Here is a 20,975-nt window from a genome sequence, read left to right on the forward strand (position 1 = left end):
TGATTTTCACATGACAGAATGATTGTACATGTACTCATTATGAATCCTAACACAAATATATCAATGGATGAGAGTCCAGTGTCGGCTTTAACACAAATATAACAATGGATGAGAGTCCAATGCCGGCTTTAACACAAATATAACAATGGATGAGAGTCCAGTGTCGGCTTTAACACAAATATATCAACGGATGAGAGGCCAGTGTCGGCTTTAACACAAATATATCAATGGATGAGAGTCCAGTGTCGGCTTTAACACAAATATATCAATGGATGAGAGTCCAATGCCGGCTTTAACAAATATATATCAATGGATGAGAGTCCAGTGTCGGCTTTAACACAAATATATCAATGGATGAGAGTCTAGTCTTGACTTTAACACAAATATATCAATGGATGAGAGTCCAATGCCGGCTTTAACAAATATATATCAATGGATGAGAGTCCAGTGTCGGCTTTAACACAAATAAAGCAATGGATGAGAGTCCAATGTCGGCTTTAACACAAATATAACAATGGATGAGAGTCCAGTACGGCTTTAACACAAATATAACAATGGATGAGAGTCCAGTGTCGGCTTTAACACAAATATATCAATGGATGAGAGTCCAATGTCGGCTTTAACACAAATATAACAATGGATGAGAGTCCAGTGTCGGCTTTAACACAAATATATCAACGGATGAGAGGCCAGTGTCGGCTTTAACACAAATATATCAATGGATGAGAGTCCAGTGTCGGCTTTAACACAAATATATCAATAGATGGGAGTCCAATGACGGCTTCCAAATACACATTCACCTCACCTAGCTCCACCCCCTGACACTTACATGTCGAAACAAACTACCACCATACACCCCTCCTTACTTGTCTAACGTGAACCACCACAGCGTGACCTGACCATTAAAGACCAAACCCCAACCCATTACTTTTCCTTTATAGTTTACGACAATCAAGAACACACACTACATGACATCTGTGTAACTGAAACCACGTCCACTCAGGTTGAGAGCTACGTTGTCCGCATCTTGAACAACGCTTTGTTGTATGTTTTCGGATGCGTGTGCCGTGGTCGTCATGCCTGATGGCAAAACAGTAGTATTTCCTTAAAGGGCAACTATAAGGTATTGACATATGGATGGGTTCGTTTCTTCGCGGATTCAAAGTCTGCTTATTATGTTTCCCTTTATGACAAGTTGGAACAGTTCGACTTTAGATCCGTCACCTGGTTCTGGCACCTGGTCGCGGTTGCAAATGACACTCGAACAATTCAGCGATTGGTTTAAATGCATGAGGACACGTACGTGTCCGCCATAGCCGTTTTTTGCCAGTGGAGTGATTCACAATTGCTGTAAAGTCTAGATATCGAACACCTCAAAGGTAACGTTCTGCCACCAAGTAAAATATTGTTCATACAACCGATGGATAATTAGGATATTCCAGACCTACTGCAAGAATTAACTAGTGCACTATTTTCTTAACTGTGTTGACGACGAGAAGCCAAAGACTGTATAACTTACAACAGGCTCTACGGATGATTAACAGACTTTGGGAGAATGTGTATTAGATGACCATTAGGAACTGGTTTCAACATGTTGACATTATTCTGTATAGAACCCAAAATATCCAATGTTTTGTATTCACGGGTTGTATCTTTACATACAAACAATGCTGTTTCCACACATCATAAGGATAATACAGTTTTATCATCATTAGTGTGTACATATAGCAATTCAGGCATTATATCAGTGAATACTCACACAAGCGGGTGTGAATGTTTAATCGTATAATTACCATCAAACGCTTCCACGTAGTCATTTTGACAGCCAACAGAACTCTCCAGATGCGAGAAGATAACTTTGATCTTGACCTGATAGTATTTGCCCGCGTCAATCTTCCACGAGGGCTCGATATTACTAAAATAAAGAATACGCTCATATTTTGTTATGCACAAAGCTACGAATTTAGAAAGCTCATTGTCAATGTGTCTCGAATTTACGTATGTATTGACTGGATGTATGTTGTCTCTTATATGTTCGCTACCTTATTCTTGTATTGAAAATATTTTTGAAACTATGATTTTCAAACATAAGGGGAATTGTATATGTACACTCAGATATTTCTGATGTACTAATTATCAGTTTTGCTTCATCAATAATTGTACATAGCTTGATGTATATCCTCAATGATACCTTGTGTGGATTGATACCTGCTTGGATAGCTTACGTACAGCACTTTATTTTGATACGTACATCTCCAGTATGGATATAGTAGTTACTTTGCTTTTCGTGGCTAAGTCTGTCTGTATTCCCCGGCGGTCCAGGAGAGATTGTTCTCTCTGAGGTCCGCGAGCTATATATACAAAATCTTTCTAGATTTTGTGTCTTTATACACACCCCGCCCATTATTTCAGTTATTTCACGGTGTATCAGCTTAATTTGGTAGGAAAAGCCGAATTGATGTAGGACTGAGACTTTTACCAGTTTCAGGGAACCTACGAGCATGGGTATGGTGCTGACAGACCCAAGATCATAGGTTTCTGGTGTGCCGAAGGGACGCAATTCTGCAGTGCTTTAGACAACCCTCCGAAACCCCACCAACACACACATAAACACACACACACACACACACACACACACACACACACACACACACACACACACACACACACATGTACACAGCTGTACACATCTTTCGCCACCTTACACCACCCTTATTTATAAAAAAAAGAATTTAGGTCAATGAACTATCTTAGAAACTTTTAGAAATACATACCTTTCTTAAAATAAAATGTCTTCATATTACTTTCTAGTGGCAGATTTCACTGGCTGATGTATATCATTTGTATCGTGGCATCTTCATCTACGTTTACAGCTCATAATTTTCATTTTGGTACATACAATAGTTTTAAGCTTTATATAACAATAGTTAAATACATACCTTGGGTAATAAAATGGATAATTAGGGGATGTAATATATTGTGCAGAAAAGTAAGCTGAAAGATCCGTCGTCCGTGAAGCTGAAAAATGAAAAAAAATGTATTTGTGAGTTCAATGTAGCAGCATGATGATTATCCAATTTCCTTTCAACTATCGTCGTGCGCAACAAATTGGATATTTGTGCGTCAAAGTGATATGTTTTTCCATGCTTTGAATTTTTTAGACCTACCTTTCTAACAGCATAAACATATTTATATTATACATGTTGTAATACAAGGGATAGTCACCACCTGCATTTTCTGCCAGGATCAGGTGATATAGGGTTCCAATCATCATACCCAGGTCGTGAATTGCCCCTAAGTTGTTAACGTTTACTGCCTGCTGCACTCCCATAATAACTACTCAAAATACTGTCCGAAGTGCCAAGCCCTATCTTACACACTCACTCACAGTATTGCAAGTTGACGTACCACTAAAGTCACCCGCCTTGAGAATGATTTGTATTCCTCTATATTTGTTAATAATGCCGGAGTGGAACCTTGCGGTGATGATATGTCCGGAACTGATGTAGTCAGTGCTGTATTGACCACACCATCTCCCGGCGGCTGATGGACCAGTCTCGTCATAATTGCCTTTAGGTACATAAATAGGTACATAAATAGGTACATACGTAGGTACATATACATAGGTATGAATGTCGTCGGATTATATGTTTTCGGACATCTTACGTTTTACGTTGATGTTTCAACCTCTTTTCTGTAACATGGCGTCGTGTTGACGAAGATTCTATCAGCAATGTCAGGCAGGTGACGTGCATGTACGAGTGAGATACCACTTGCAAATAATCATGTCTTTTGCGCAACGTGTACATACTCACTTTCAGCATAAGGCTGTTTAAGAAACTACATGGAAATATTGCACCAATTGTAATCTCTTTACGTGATGCACAATGCTGTGTTGACATGTTTTTAATTCCATGATCACAAGTACGCACAACATGTATACACAATAATATTGGCGATATGTGTAAGAAACTTTTCATGGCATCTTTCACATATCGGTTATTATGATATGAACGCTGGCCTGTTGGTCACTCCGGGAACAAAGAGTACATCAACGTAGTAGCGAGATGAAGTACATATAACACGCCGATGTTAGGATTAAAATATAATAAATCAACCCTTAAAATCGTAATGTTTGTGTTGTGAGGCCGCACTCAGTAATCTTCCAGCTACATGACGGTGGCATGTAAGTAATCGAGTCTGAACCGGGCAAATCAGTGACGTGATGTTATATTATGAACAACAATCTACGCTGTCGGGATACGAAGAGACGCAATCAACAAAGTGACCGTGTCTGACGACCAGATAGATACACTAAGTCGCATCGTATGACAAGCGTAGGTAGCTGGGGACCAATCACCACCCTGGATTCCTACAGAGCTACAGTTCTTTGGCAAGGATACGCCTACATGAGGGAGACATTTTCAAATATAAACCTTACCATCGTAAATCTCCACATAATCAGCGTCGCATGTCTTTGGTGGAGACATTGGCCTCATAAATGGATTAAAATTTCTCACTTTGACTTGGATGTTTGTGTTGGCAGGGGCATATATAGTCCAGTGGCAATCTTGGGAACTGAAAATTTAGAAATTTACTATCAGAACAGCATCATGCGCGTTGTCTGACCATCATGTTTTTTACAATACAGTAAAGTACGGTTATAACGAACTCAAAGGGACTACTAATTTTAGTTCGTTATAACCGTAGTTCGTTATAAGCATATATACAGCATAACTACAGCAACTAGTCGGGACCAAAAAGTAAGTTCGTTATATCCGTAAGTTCGTTATAACCGTAGTTTACTGTATTATCCTTCTGTTGTTGTTATTTAACCTTCTCATGTTCATGTCTCTTATATATGTACATTGTTGTTATTGTTAATCCTTCACCTACTGTATATAATGTTGTACCATGCTCATATTTCAGTCTTGCTTGACAACAATTTCAGGGTCGATATCCAAACGTCACTATGACAGTACAATAAGGAGTTGTTATCCATAAATTGTGTCTGAGTTGTGATCTGTGATGTGTATGTGCGTTGTGATATGCATATGTATACTGATACCTGCAGCATATAACGTTAGAATCGTCCCGAGCATTAAATCTCTGGCAGAGTTCCTTGTACCAAAAACACAAAAATCCAGAAAAAAATCTACACAGTATACTCCGGACAGTGAGTGAGTGAGTGAGTGAGTATGGTTTTACGCCGCTTTTAGCAATATTCCAGCAATATCACGGCGGGGGACACCAGAAATGGGCTTCACACATTGTACCCATGTCGGGAATCGAACCCGGGTCTTTGGCGTGACGAGCGAACGCTTTAACCACTAGGCTACCCGACCGCCCATACTCCGGACAGAGCCGGTGTTGCTTCTCCTTTGTTGACAATAACAACCTCCGTCATTTATTCAAATATGGACCAAAATACCGTGAGCAACCTCCTACCAACTGGGATCACAACTTTAAAATCATTATGGATGCTGTCGAAGAATATGCTAAAACATCGGCCAAAAGAGAAGAGGAATCTGTTGAATGTCTTTCAGAGTGGGTTAAGTCAGTGCGTGATGTTGTCATTGGTAGAATGCACAAACTTTAAAAAAGGGAAACGGAATTGGAAAAAACCCATAAATGCCCATTCCTCTTTTGTACTGGATTCCAAAGATCCATAAGAATCCGTACAAAGAGAGATATATTGCTGGGTCCTGCAAATGTGCCACCAAATCCCTGTCTCAAAGACTAACCATAATCCTTAAAACAATCATGAAAGGACTTTCTTTATATTCACAGAAAGTATTTGAGACAAGTGGAATTAATAATATGTGGATTCTCAAAAGCTCAAAGGATTTGCGTGACTTTTTGTAATATCAGAACAGAACCAAGTTTCATTCTGATAAAACATTTGATTATTCAACTTTGTACACCACTATCCCAAATGACAAACTTCAGGAAAAACGTCTTTCCTTGATCCATGGAGTCTTGTTAAACAACGTGGTGACACAGTTATGTATCTATATTCAGATGTTCAGGACAATTTGTGAAAAATGAAAGCAAATGCCATCTGAAGTTTACTAAGAACACAATAAGTGAAATGCTGGACTTACTTTTTGATAACATATACGTAAAATGTGGGGGTAAGACATTTAGGCAAGAATTAGGCATCCCCATGGGCACCAATTGTGCTCCCCTTCGTGCGGATCTCTTCGTTATGCATATGAAACGGAATTTCTGTTCGGATTCGCAAAGTCAAAACAAGGTTATTTGGCCAACAAGTTTAACTTAAGCTTCAGGTATATCGGTGATCTGATATCGTTCAATAAAATAGTCAATTACCATCGACTGATGCACCCTCCTGAACTAGAAATAAGGGAGACCAATGAGACCGCCTCATTTGTTTCATGTTTAGATCTATGCATAAGTGACAAAACACGAACCACAAGACTGTATGACAAGAGCGATGATGTCAACTTTCCAATTAGTCCACTTTTCCTACAAGTCCAGCAATATTCCAGCAGCTCCGGCCTTTGGTGTATACATTACACAACTTTTGTGATACCACCTTGCATGCTCTTTCTACCAAGATATCAAAGAGCGTCATACGACTCTTGCTCAGAAGTTGTTTGAGTAAGGTTACAACATTCAAGGCCTCAGCAAAGCTTTCAACACATTTCCAAATTTGACGCATCAGTGACAAAAATTATATTCGAAGCATATCCTTATGTTGAACTGTACCATATGTTCCCGGTTTTTTTTTCAGGTAAACACTTGACTTGCCTTTGCATGTGTTTGTGACGGGTGCCACCGATAGAGCCGGATACAGTCACCTTCTGTAGAACAACAAATACTTCTGGATTCCAAAACCACAACCTTCCAATACTCATCCCGTTTCATAGCTCTGTACTAGTCTATCATGATTCCAAGCAAATATAATGCTGTACATATCCTAAATTGCTACCCCATCAACGCATGTCAATAAAGTACAATAACAGCAATATTTTGAGACCACCCCCAACTCGGTGACATTTGCACCTGCGAGAATGCACGGGACGGTGTGAGGTCATCACCTCGGGGCAGGTGTTAGGTAATTACCTCAGGTTACAGGCCATTTCATACATCCATGACAACACACGAATATTTTCAAAGTTGATCATCATTTTACCTGTAAAAGTGCATTTTAAGGGTAATCACAATGTCAGTTAGGACAGGCTATATTAGGTCAATTCGCGTTATTTCGATATATGCTCTTTTTATAGTCCTATGACTCGTATTTATTAAATGAAGCCAGAAAAGCAGTTTTCGAGCATTTCCGACAGCACTTTACCCAAATGTTGCAAGAATCGGCTGATCTGTACTTAAGCAGCAGACAAAGTCGTAATTCTCCCAAAGAATTGAGAATGTGAGGACGTTTCAGCCCTTACCCGATACGGTCATAGGGATTGCGGAAAATACTGACAAAACTGTCAGTCAAAACTGAATCACTTTGAGAATCAGTTGAACTATTTTAAACATCCATGGGGACTTCTTGGTACGGTTGTGTGTCTCAGTAAGGATGAAAGTTTGCGTTCTTTAGGGATGGAGGATATGAACTAAGAACCTTCTTTCCGTAAATGAAAAACTCACTAATTCCCTGAAGTGCCACTTGAAATAAAGGCTTCAGTCCACGTAAAACTACCTCTCAATCACAGTGACACCTCCCAAGAACAGAGACATGATATGGTCCTCTTATTGCTCCATATGCAACACACAATCAGCTGCAGCCCTTTATGTTGTGGTTGGACAATGTTACTTTATTACGCATATAATCAGTTATTATCAGAACAACTTTTTCCACATTCTGCCAACCGACACATGTGACCGAGTTGAACAAATTAATGGGTGTTTTATATTCGGAAAACACCAAATAGGTGCACTCCCACAAACGCAGTTACAGTGTATATTGGGAGCGGTTTTGCGTGATATGTTTCATTGTTTAGACAAGTGGAGGACATTTATAGATTTGATGCATCAGTGACTAAAATGCTTTCCGATGTATTGCCCTATTTTTAATTATAATTAAGTTACAGTGTCTGTTGAGGTGAACAACTGATTTGTCTTTGCGTGTGTTTGTAACGGGTGGCTACGGTGGGGCACATATTCGCGAACACCTGGTATCATAACTATTTGATAGCGATTCATGAACACAATGCATATTAGTATAACACTTTATACTTCCTTACTTTTGATACGGCCCTGTCAAGGTTCTGCTCCAATCCTTCGTAATATTGACTGTCCCTCCACATCTATATGTCTCTGAAAGGAATTTATAATTGTACAATTTCCATTGCCTATATCTGTGACTTTAAATATTAACTCACTCACTCACTCATTGCCTATATCCAGTACAGAGAACAACACGTACATGTACGTACCTCATGTGATAAGACTTATCAGTGTGTGGGTATGACTAATATGGTAAATAATTATCGATTTAGATATATGCAATGGTACTAATCAAGTTATTAACATCATTACTTGTTATAAGTATTGAAAGTTTCAATGTCTTCCATGCATTTCTACATGCAAGTTATGTTTCATTTCAGAAAAAATAGACACATTATTACCATTAGTTGAAAAATATATGAGTCTGAAGCCTTTCAGACGGCTTGCGTAAATTGTCTGAAATTGAACTGTCATAGATGATCCAGTACTCTGCAGAGTAGGTCTTGAATCGCCGCACCAGGTGAAAATCGTGTCGTTAAAGATAGAAGGTCCTGGAAAAATCATGGCAGTTGCCTGAGAATATTTATTGTTCGACTAGGTCATAAGGAAAAGCTGACAATATTACAGTAAATGTTTTAAATAATTAAATCAGCATTGTGATGATAATCGAACGAGGCAGGTTGTAATATGTTTGGCGAAAACCGACTCTTTTGAAGATATGCATTTTGACAAACAGGTATGTGACAAGAAAGATAGATGATCTGGCAGCCGCTCCCATGTCCTGCCTGATTTTTAGCATTTTCTCTTTTTCCATTTTCTCAATGTTTTCATAAAAACTAATAGTATTCATTTGGCTATTTTTTATAATTCAATAGTATATTTTATTAGGAAGAAGGTTAAGGAAATAAATCATTGTTCTTCAAAGTACTATTTAGGCTTTTGTCTGAAGGTCAAACGATGAGTGCAGGTACCTACCATTGTAAAATTCGACGCTATACTGACAACGGACGTCGACGTAATTAAAAGTCGGATCGTCCAAGTCAATGACGACGATGCGCACCAACATGCTAGGGTTAGACGCCGACATTGTCCAAATACAATTGTCACGGCTGAAACAAGGAATGAGTAATTGAGTCACAGCGTTGCAGCTTCAGGTGGGAGATCATCCAAAAGTGACGCAGCTTAAAGACACAACGCTGCGCAGCGAACTGCAGTGGCTTAGACGACGAAGCCGTCCATGCCTCCAGGACAATGAACAATTACTTCAAAGTAAGGGGTACTTTAGTCACTCCACAATATATATTGTTTTGACTAAACTTTTAATATGTGTAGCGAAATGCCAATCGTGCTAATTACAGGTCATGTACAACATCAAAAGCTATTCGATTTACATATTTATGTTCGGAGCATTGCACAATTTGCAGCAAAACTGTCGTGTGGAAGACACACGAATTGTGAAAAGAAAAATGATCGGAAAATTGACTTACTACAGAGAAATCACTGGATACCCAGGGGAATGGAGGAATTTTGGATTTGTCGTTGCATTCAGATATTGTGGCCCACACTTTTCTGATTGGTGAGGTATCACTGAAACATTGGTGTATTTCACTTTTTGTGATTTGAGGATATTTAATCTGGCTTTGACACGATTATATCATAACATTTATTACTTTCCACGAGGCCGCTTTCGGGGTCAAGTGGTAGAGCGTCAGCCAGTAGAGCGGAAGGTCCGGGGTTTGTTCCCCGGCCGCGTCATACCAAAAGACGTTAGACTTTTTGGTACCCTGTCATGCGCTCGGGGCTCAAACAAGGACTGGTCAGATCGGAATCAGAATACTGAGTGTGTATAAGTGGGGTATTCATGTTAAACTGCAGCATAGTATCTCAGTGGGCTGGCACTATAAAATCGACATCAGTCCGGACTAGTACAAGCACTGCACACAAACACACACACGTGCATGGACATCGCTATATAAGTGGAATAATATTGGGCGACGTTAAACCCCATTTCACCTCACCCTACCACGAAAATTGCATTCAGACATATTAGTTTAAACGTCTCATTTCACAAAACACGTTTGTACGTACCTTTCTGTGAATCATGAGACACACGGAGTCGGAATCCCTTCCCGTGGGTAACATTGTTGGATTTGAATAGGAGTTTCATTTGGAAACCGTTTGAATAGTAGGGACCAACTGGGGAAATTGATGAATCTCCACAAAACGTGCCAACAGGGTATAGAGCTCCATAACCATCTCCTGAATCCGAGGGATACACATGCAAATGCAATGCTTCAATTATGTTTACAAGACGATACATCTAACACACAGAGTCAGTACACGTCAGATGCACAGTCAGCAAACACAAAATGGAAAACAGTCATTATATTGTGCTCACATTCACAGAAGTGTGAGGAAGTTACTCTTGTTTCCCCATCAAATCTGTATCTGTAAATAACAATCCAGACAAACCAGTGGATGGTGAGCAAGTGACTCTTGTTTGTGTAAAAAATCATGTACACAAAACAGTAGATGGTGCATGTGATATAATCTGTGGTCTATATTGTGATGAAACATTTACAGAAACGAAAGGACAGCCAGAGCCCTAGTTGAAGCAGCCCATCCTATTCCAGTCACTTCTTACGACCGTATCTGGAACGCGATAATCTATTGTGCTTCAGAATTTCAGTCAGGTCAACGATCGAAAATGGTAATTTAATCGTTATTTCATTATGATAGGCCACAAGGACAAATGTCTTCAAAAACTCTGCGGCGTATAGTTCATAGTGAATAACAGTGACTTCACGTACCTGCAAGAAGGCGGACATAGTCAGTATCACATTGTGGGTAGTTGCCCTCTATATCAGAAGTCAGGACGTCAAGTCTCATGTTTGGTGGTTGCATCATGACGAACATGCTAATAACGCATGTCATGTCGCTGAACCAAAATAGATACACATTCAGACTTCAAGTACACACCACACAATAGTGATTGAGTTGGGTTTAATGCCACTTTGAATACTATTTCAGTTATATCACGGCGTCAGTAGGAATTGAAGTGTGAAATAAAATAAAAGTTTCAGCAAGTTTCACAATATATGATCATACAAAACGAATTATATCCTTCTTCTAATGTTCGAAAAACAATTACTTTAATCCCCTTTCTTCCTATTGGGAAATTCAGCCGTCTGACTCTCATTTCGCAAAAACCGGCATGGCAAACACACTTAAGCAATACCATATAAAGTATCCTATCCTGCTTCCACTTACCTGCCATATGAATCGGGGTATCCAGGTGACATGATATATATAGGTGTGTTATATATTGTATGTGTCCCACTGCAGTCGCCTTCTGTAACAACAAGGGCATTTCCATAAAACAACAATAGTCTCTTCCTTGATAGTAATAGAATTCTCAAAGTGTTACAAATTAATAGATGCCAATATTGTATCGCATAAGGCATATGCACTTCTAAGCAGCCGCAATATCATAGGGCATATCAGAATCCGGTGATTCTGGGTTTGAATTTCACATTTGCATTCACATCAGGGCTTCTATTGTCTACATCCACGACATGTATCACTTTGAGCTTAATCTCATTTCAAGCTGAAATTGTGTTTCCAACGGTTGTATCCATGGATGATCCATCATCCTCTGGGATCAAAATACGAATCTGATATACATTACTTGGATCACTTTGAATATCAAAGTGTTTATATGAAAGGTATATACATGAATTGGGTTCCGATTTTGTGTGTTTCTTTCTTCTGGCAGTCTACATAACTAAGGATAACCTCATACTCTCATTCGATATTTATCACAGGTAAATGCATCATTATTGACGTTGACATTTCTGTAATATTATGTTCCTTTCGATTTTGTGTTTAATGCTTTAAAACATTGTCAGTGAACTAACTCAATTATATTGCTAAGATTACAACATTACTAAGTTGTTACAGTAAACACTATATGATGGACAAATATAGGGCATGTAGATGTAACATCGAGTTCAACATACCTGGTCTTGAAGAATATTGCATCCGAAAACCTTTGCTGGTAATATTCTCATCCGTTGTAAACTCTAGCAACAGTGAATTCGTTGAACTGTAGAAATTAGGCATCTGGGTTGAACAGAATTCACCCAGAAATTGGTCGGCTGAAGTATAACATGGGTGGTTATGCTTATTCAGCATAAGGTTATTTTTATTATATACATGGCGAATACAAACTATCACACACATATTCTGTGACAGCCACATTTTGACACTTTGACTGCTTAGTGTATTTGATGGATACAAATTGTACACACAGCCTTGATATTTTTACTGGTACTTGCACCTGTACGTTATCCTTTGAATACAAGGGAATGTACCTGTGTGTCATACATGTCAATGTAAACGGATTCAGTGGTGAAGAGTCTTATCATATGATTAAAAGCGACAAAATCATGTGTTCAGTTAACAGTTACAGCTAAAGGGGGCATGTCTCGTCCATGTGGGTCGATTATTTTGCAGTCCAGCTATACGAATTCTTTCTTTCTGTAACAGTGAGACATTGACTCTTTGTAATTAAGGAAATATCGTATTGCTCGAGGGACTTAAATAAAAAAAATGTGAATAGCTGACAAGTAAAGCAGTAAATAAATGACTCGAATCATACTTGCGGATACGATGACCGAGCTCTTGTTACAGACAATGGATTAAATGACTGAAATTTTCACTTAGACAATGTACAAAACGCCAAAATATTTCATTCATTTTACAATGAGCACCATAATAGACTCATTTATGCAAGGATCAGAAGCCATACATATGCATTGACTTTCGTTTTGCTTTAGTCCTATCATTTTCCGTAAATAGGTGATGAAAAAGAGTATATAATGTTTCGAATTTGTTATAATAACATAATAAATTTTAAAATAATTGTAAACATTTCTGAACATTTTCTCTTTTACATAATGACGACAACATGTATACCGGATCCAGTAATATGCCCCTGGAGGGTGACAGCGATGTATCAACAGGAATGATTAATGTCGCCTTCTAATCAATGGATAAATACAGAATCGACTGTCAATACTACTGACTATAAACTGCCATATCACGCCATGTGCGTGAGAGGAAATGAGACAATACACCAATATAAACAATTGTACTGACATTATACATATTTGTGATGTCATCGAGTGCACAACCGCTCCCCGAATCTTACAACTTGATCCCATGACATCAAACATGCTGTGCTCAAAGGTCCTACATTACCTTCCGTTGTGTTTCCGTCATAAACACGAACGACTTCATGCTTGCACGAAGCCGAGGAATCCCCAAAGTAGTAGACTACTATATCTGATATGACTTGAACTGTGTCGTTTTCGTTTTCTGCTGTTATTATACACGTGCACTTCAAATTACTGAAAAGAATGCAAAAGGTCTGATAGAATATCAATTATTTCCTTTTATTTCCTTCGTCATATCCAGAATTTAAAGCAATTATAATTATATAGGGACTTTGCTAACATGGTATAATTACTCTCGATGTCATCGTTTACCTTTTGTCATCAAAAAGGTTCAAAAGAAAAATTACATGCCCTTTGCAAAACGAAAAGAACTTTGGGTAAAATATATGCACGTATCCTAAAAGGAAAAGGGTATTGTGGCATACAAAAGAAAGAAAATCGATCAAAAATATTAACTGCCGTGAATGGAACTTTCTTTAAAATATCTGAAGGTACGGTAATGCTCAAGTGTCCATTTGAAGAGCGTTTATGACACATGCAAATGAGAATTTTCATACCATGGGTTTCATGGGATACATAATCAGCAGCGTGTGGCTTCCCACTGAATATTGAGTAACACTTTTCTAATGCTAGGTCGAATATATTCAAGTGCATACGAATACAAATATAATAAATAAACACAGATGTAACGATATCGTAATTAAAGATTAATTTCAGATAACTACAAACTGTAAAAGGAATATATTTTTGACTTACTGAAATGAGGTGTAAGGAAACCCAGGGGAGGTAAGATTTGCCTTCTTTGATGTTGCTGTTAACATTCCACCGCATCCTGAAAAGACGGTTAAGTTGATGATGTGAAACAAAATGTGACACGGTGAACGAGCGAAATGGTCTATTTTTCTAAATCTGCAATATTATGTCGTTGCTATGTTTAAACTGCAAATACAAGGTGAGTTGGACTTCACGCCACTTTGAACAGTGTTTCAAATATTTCAATTCTGATTAATATCTGACGCAGTCTGTTAACAGTCCGTTTCTGCAGAAACAGACAAATGTTGTGCTGACAGACCAGGGATCATAATTAGGGCAAATCGGGTGTTCGAGTCCACGATAAGCTTGACACTAGCACGAATAAGGTCTCAACGCACAGAATCCCCACTGATTATTTGACTTACTCTCCGAGCCATACAGCTGCTTGTAGCTTTCACTGATGCTGCAATCGCCTGAGGCCTGCATCACTTTTAGCTTTCATCTCAGATCAGACTGGCACGCCCTAATGTAACTCAAATAATGTTCAAAGCGGCGTTAATCACAACTCACTCACTCGCTCATCTTCATACACGCCTACTCACTTTCAACGTCAATGACGTTCAGAACAAATCCTATTCCATTAGAGACAGCATTGGTGGTAAACTGTATGTACATAGTATCTCCACTGCTGAGGATACTGCCACGATGCACTTCATTGTTACATGATTGAAACAGTAATCCGCTTGAATTATCTGACCCTGGTCATGAAGGAGCATTCAATAAATTATATCAGAACAGTGACACAACGTCATTCATAAATACAAATACAAGACCTCAATCATATAACTCTCCAAAACGAGAAACGCACAAGTAGATTTTTAATAAATTTATTATATCAAATAAAGTCGATATATTTAACTTAATATCATAGATACAAATATGAATTGTTTTAGCTCGATAGTCACATGATGTCGTTGTACAAAGGCAGTACGAATTCACGTACACAATGTGGGGCAAAACGCTCATTTCGACGATAAACACGTTGTCTTCCATCTCGCTGGTGAAGAAGAAATCGTGATTCATCGCTAAATCACACTTGTCTCTAGTTTCTCAAATTCCAAGGCTGTAAGGCATGGCACCAACGCAAGCGTCGCTGTCGATGAATCTGTTGCAAAACGGGGACGATAACTGGTCTTCTAGGTCGGATTCCAGCCTCGCGAAGATGGTTCCTGACAGTCTAGTCCGATATCCTCCTCAAATCAGGGATGCGTCTTGCAGTCTCCGTAGCTGTGGCATTGCGATGATGTAGGTGGAACAGTCGAATGTAGCGATCCTGTGAAGGCGTGGTAACTCTTGGTCGGCCGGTTCCCGGACGGTCTGAAGTGGAATTGAACTGTGTGTATCGGTCCCAAAGGCGGCACATGGTGCTGTGGTGGACGTTGAAGTGGCGTGCAACAGAAGACTGCGATTCCCCTCCTTGGATACGTCCTATGGCGATGTTCCGATGGGCAGCGCTGAGTCTCGGCATTTTCGAACTTGAAAAATGTTGACAATTGAATGACAAATTATTTGCTTATGCTAGCCACCACCACGAGTTACGAATGCCATAACTTGGACGTGCATTTTCTTTACTGTTTTCCTACATGACATTTTTGAACAAGTTTGAAAATAATGCCGTTTAAGACATTGCAAATCGACAATGGTTGCGTTTTGACGCACCGTTTGTCGAATATGAGGCCACGAACATTTTTCAATAACATATATCCAAGTTATGTACCGGATGTTTTGTGTTGTCAGCTTTATGAACAACATACTACCTGTGCGTTTCTTTTTTTTTAAGAGTGTATATCCGCCGCCACCTCGGGCTGGCAAAACAGTTCTAAGCCAAACAGTCTAAAAGTTCTGAGCCTAACAATCAAAACCAACAATTGTGAAACTGTTTTTAATTTTAATTTTCAACATAATCTCCCTGCTTTTGAATACACTTCTCATATCGTTAGTGAGGCTTTTCAATCCCAGTCAGGAAGAGGTTTTATGAAGCCACCCTGAAAAACCCATTTACAGCAGCTTTGAGGTCATACTTGTAATACCGCTTCCCACGCAGATGTTCTTTCAGTTTAGGAAAAAGGTGAAAATCACTTGGTGCCAGGTCTGGCGAGTATGGAGGGTGAGGAAGCTCCTCGAACCAACATTGTCGCACAGCAGCCTTTGCAAGTCGAGAAGTGTGTAAAGAGGCATTGTCATGAAGTAGTAGAACTCCAGCATTCAGCATTCCTCGCCGCTTTTCTTTGATAAAATCTCTCAGGCGATGAAGCAAATCAGCATAGTAGGCACCGATAATCGTCTTTTCACCCTTTCACACCCTTTGCATCTCAGAATAGTTTTCTCAACTGATCTTGAAAACTTGAATTTCTTTCGTGCCGGAGAAGTGGAATAGTGCCATTCCATGGACAGACGGTTTGACTCGGGATCATAGTGGTAGACCCATGTTTCATCACCCGTTACTAATCCCTTTTTGAATGTGACAAAATCCTCTAAACTTTCTCTGGCATTGTCAGTTCTTTTTTTCCTTGTGTTTAGAATTGAGAAACTTTGACACCCGATGAGCAGATACCTTATTTATCTGTAAATGTTTATGAATAATAGTTTCAATGGATCAATGGCTAAGACATGTGTCTTCCTTAAGTTCAGCGATGGTAATACGTCTATCTGACAGTACAAGTTTTTCTATCTCCTTGATTAAATCTTCACTGATGGAAGTTGAGGGACGTCATCAAGGGTTGTTCTCACAGCCTTAAACATAGCTGCCAAACGTTAAACAGTGGAATAGCTAGGGCACTTATCCCCACACACTTGTGAATCTGGTAATGAATTTCTTGGGGAGTACTTGTTTTTGTTGTTTCTTGCTCGTTCAATGTTCTTTTCCATGACTGTGTCCACTTGGACCCCTATCACGTTCAACAGGCTGTCACGAATATACAAACGACCTCAACAGACCAAAATACACTTGCAAAAAATACTCAAACAATGTCCTACATTGACTATTATTGCCCATAGATGAAAGTTAATCAGGCTTAGAACTTTTTGACCAGCCCTCGTGTATGCGGAATTGTACAAAATGATACAGTCTAATACCATATGTCAACCATGTGTACAGAATACACAATAAATATGAATACGATAAGTTTGATAAATGGTGATACCTTTTTAGAATATAATTCATGTTCTGTCTATCCTTCTTATGCTAATCTAAAATAGTGCGTATAACAATTTATGTCATTTCATAAGGGGCAGAGTAGTTTTTGCTAGTGTTGAAGTGTGGAAAAACCTACACACGTATACGTACAATACCCAGATCATAAACGTGTATAAAACCAAAAAGGTCATCATGGGATTCGCGGCTTAACATATGGTAATCAAGTCATCAAATCATGTTGTCAGAGTACATTTCGGGTTACTTTGACCTTAACATGTATAAAATATATCATATTATCACTTTTGTGAAGAGAAAAATGGACTAGACCTAGACGATAACACGATTATATCGTAAAGATTTCAGTATTAATCAATATGCATATTGTTATTCGTTCGTATCTACTTTCATCCTCCATTTAATAATAACTATTAGTTTTGTTCAATTTTATACCATCTTCGTCTAGGATTGTAAAGTAGGTTTGAACAAAATGAAATGTTACCGTAATGTTGAAAGGCATCACTAGACCATTAATTAGCCATTGTGCGATTTCTTTAAATGCCAGGGTACAAATTGTAATGATCATTATTGGTGTTCGTGTTGTGATACATGTACTTCTGCAAAACTGCTGAAAGAGAATGAAGTCTCCAATCCGGGAGATCGCACTGTAAACACATTTGTAAATATTCTGCTTACCATCATAGAAGGACAGACTGTCATGTTGGCAGTTAGTAGACTGTAATTTTGCAACAAATTTAACGCCTACAAGACGATCCGTTGACGATGCATTTATCCTCCATCCGCAGGATAGATTACTGAAATAACCATTTATAGGAAAAGTCATTATGAGGCTTCACAACAAATAAGGTCCATAAAATTTTGCTTAACATCAATACAATATTGACAATATATGTGTATGGAAACAAAGAAGCTGTGTTCATATGTTAACATGAATTAGTCACCATACTATTTCTTACTCTTTTGTGTCCCATTGGTCAAAAGATAGGCCTGAAGTGTATTTTTGCAAACAAAATTCAAATTTATTCAAACGTCAATTATAGTTTATTGCCTATCATATGTTCTTCTCTTTTCATAAGTTATGATAAAATTTCATCCTCTTTCGAGACGTATAACTGTGTAATACTTACCAGTATTCATAGAACTGAAATTTTCTAGACGCAAAAACATTAATTGCAGACAAATATTTAGGAGAAGTTTGACCTGATTGGCTTTCTAATGATTCTCATTCAGATGAAATCGAAACTAATTCAAATTTCATAATTTATAGTAATTGCCTTATAGCTGGAATATTGCTGTGTGCGGCGTTAAACAACAACAACAAAAAAGCATGTGATGTTTTCTCTTCACGGGTATAACGAAACGTCTAATCAATATATATTATGTAATTCCCCTTAAAACAGTACAGCAGTTTGAAAGCGAACTCCATTAAAGTGAATTAAATTTAATATGTAGTGTCAAATGTACACACTTGTAAAGACCTTACAACGTGCTCTTATAACGCCGATAACAGAAGAAAAGTGCGAGAAGCGTTTCTGGCCCGCTTAAAATAATATGTACAATACGCTGTTGATTATTTATAGTTACGTGTCAAACAACAGAGGGTACGCTGGGGATAATATTTTTTCCACATCATAGGAAAGTTGAATGTCCTTGTCGCATGCATCTGTAAAAAAATATATACTTTATACCTCAACAAGTATAAATCGAGTTGGTTGGGTTGTACGCTACCCCTCCCAAATGCCAGTTCTCCCTTCTAATGATTTACCAACCTAAATAGAGTAACAAACAACTCTCCACTAGACTGCATGACAAAAGGGATGATTCAACACTCTAATAGTCAACTTCCCCTTTGTGTCAAACAATATTCCAGGAGATCCAGTCTTTCGTCTGTACATTTCACAATTTTTGAGGTATAATCGAACGGGCCCACGACGTCATTTCTGGAGATTCCAATATGCGCTCGCAACTTGATGACGTCATAATTTGGTCGACGTTATTTTGGGGAGGGAAGTGTCAAGTAAGTTGTTCCCCACAGATGAAGCTTGAGTACGCAGATAAACACAGTGGACGCACCCAAAAGTGGGAGAGATATGACACTCGGTCTTTTAAGAGATACAGATAATCGACGTGAGGATTGTTAGTATAAGCGTGAAATATCACACTTAAAGCATATGTTCATAAAATGGACTTGTCCGAAATTGCCGAGGTCCGATTCTTTTCAGGAAGTCATCATTCAGGTAACTATTTCTAAAGCTTGCACATCTCATTAACATCCTTAAAAAGGCTGTACACAATGTTAATATCTCAAATAAGAAGTAAACGAAGAAGCTGCGCCCCTCATGGTTTGTTCTAACTGCAGTGTTTTATTGTACGATAACAACTCACACTAGTCGTTTATTTCTCAAGGAAAGTCCACAATGAAGCATGTCGTGTGTCTTTACTACATCGATGAAACAGTCAAGCAGGAAAACGGAGAAGAGAGATCAAGACTTATAGTTGGAATAAATCTGGAATGGGAATCCACCACTGATCGGAACTCGGCCCATAACGCTAAGTCTGTTTGATGCGTATGATCCACCTTTCCTCTTAAAACGACAGTGCATGAATATGGTAGAGCTGATTAAAGGGGCGTAAATGCTGATGCGTTGGCAGCCCTAGTAAGGTTGATACATGCCATTTGACAGCAACATGTTTCTTACCACTGATGCGCGTAGTTTGTGATGTTAGTGAGTTTAGCAGACAATGTTAACACTAATGATATTGCGACAGCACCACAGCGCCAAAACCTAAGCTTGTTATCGTCAATATACCATTTATTATACCCCCCACTCTTCAGAAACCCATGCTTGCCGTGAAAAAGCGGCTTTGGTTGTCGAAAGAAGCGACTAATGGAATTGGGTGGTCAGGCTCGCTGACTTGGTTCATGCATGTCATCGTTTCCCAATCGATCGATCACTAGATTGTGTGGTCCACACTCGAGTATTTACAGACCACCGTCATAAAGGTGGAATATTGCTGATTGCGGCGTTAAACAAAAAACAAACATATTATACTCCCATCACCCCATAAATTATCCCAACAGGAAGATATTCAAGTATGTCAATCTCTCGACACATACCAGTGTGAACAATGTTATCATGTTCTATTGTGGACAATGTGTCCCTGGTCTCAACCGACAAGCTACGTATATTTACCTGCAGATGTGGCTGATACAGGAAGGAGGATACCCAAGAGCACAACTGCAACTGTGTACAGTGCCATTGTATGTATTTGTATCCGTTATGGCCAGTGTACGGCAGCATGACGGCTCCTCATTATGTAGGTGGCGTTACTGATGAGACGAAATTTTAAACGTCATGAACTAGCAATCGAGGTGTGTTATCAGCTGAGTTTTTCTTTAATGTGTATGTCCAATGGGTTCATGTACTGAAAGCAGATAAAGGAATGATAACCAGATGTGATAGCATACAGGCAGCAACTTGTAATTTCCATCCGGACTATTTTTTTCAATTGATAAATAAATAAATTATATATTATGTAGTAACCAATTTGCACATAATCTCACCAATCAA

At 38.8% G+C, this 20,975-nt stretch overlaps 1 protein-coding gene across 2 annotated transcripts in view; it reads right to left on the reverse strand.

Moving 5' to 3' along the window:
* Window positions 1-20,799, reverse strand: part of LOC124148051 (cubilin-like) — a 34,391-nt gene extending 13,592 nt beyond the window's left edge. The window contains exons 1-18 of one of the 2 annotated variants that reach the window (XM_046518985.2): window positions 20,598-20,796; window positions 18,988-19,066; window positions 18,079-18,197; window positions 14,792-14,947; window positions 14,193-14,268; window positions 13,462-13,610; window positions 12,219-12,356; window positions 11,470-11,551; window positions 11,010-11,137; window positions 10,288-10,458; window positions 9,687-9,786; window positions 9,175-9,308; window positions 8,601-8,750; window positions 8,217-8,289; window positions 4,442-4,578; window positions 3,409-3,570; window positions 2,940-3,018; window positions 1,794-1,915 (exon numbers count right to left, since the gene is read on the reverse strand). In XM_046518985.2, the coding sequence (XP_046374941.2) occupies window positions 1,794-1,915; window positions 2,940-3,018; window positions 3,409-3,570; window positions 4,442-4,578; window positions 8,217-8,289; window positions 8,601-8,750; window positions 9,175-9,308; window positions 9,687-9,786; window positions 10,288-10,458; window positions 11,010-11,137; window positions 11,470-11,551; window positions 12,219-12,356; window positions 13,462-13,610; window positions 14,193-14,268; window positions 14,792-14,947; window positions 18,079-18,197; window positions 18,988-19,066; window positions 20,598-20,664 (2,122 nt within the window). In that variant the 5' untranslated portion in view covers window positions 20,665-20,796. Of the gene's footprint in view, window positions 1-1,793; window positions 1,916-2,939; window positions 3,019-3,408; window positions 3,571-4,441; window positions 4,579-8,216; window positions 8,290-8,600; window positions 8,751-9,174; window positions 9,309-9,686; window positions 9,787-10,287; window positions 10,459-11,009; window positions 11,138-11,469; window positions 11,552-12,218; window positions 12,357-13,461; window positions 13,611-14,192; window positions 14,269-14,791; window positions 14,948-18,078; window positions 18,198-18,987; window positions 19,067-20,597 lie in introns of both variants that reach the window. The other variant, XM_048384871.1, reaches the window with a different exon arrangement.
* Between the last annotated feature and the right edge of the window lie 176 nt (window positions 20,800-20,975).

The sequence above is a fragment of the Haliotis rufescens genome, unplaced genomic scaffold (assembly GCF_023055435.1).
Source record: "Haliotis rufescens isolate VD_foot unplaced genomic scaffold, xgHalRufe1.0.p SCAF_1, whole genome shotgun sequence".
Classification (NCBI taxonomy): Eukaryota; Metazoa; Mollusca; class Gastropoda; order Lepetellida; family Haliotidae; genus Haliotis; species Haliotis rufescens.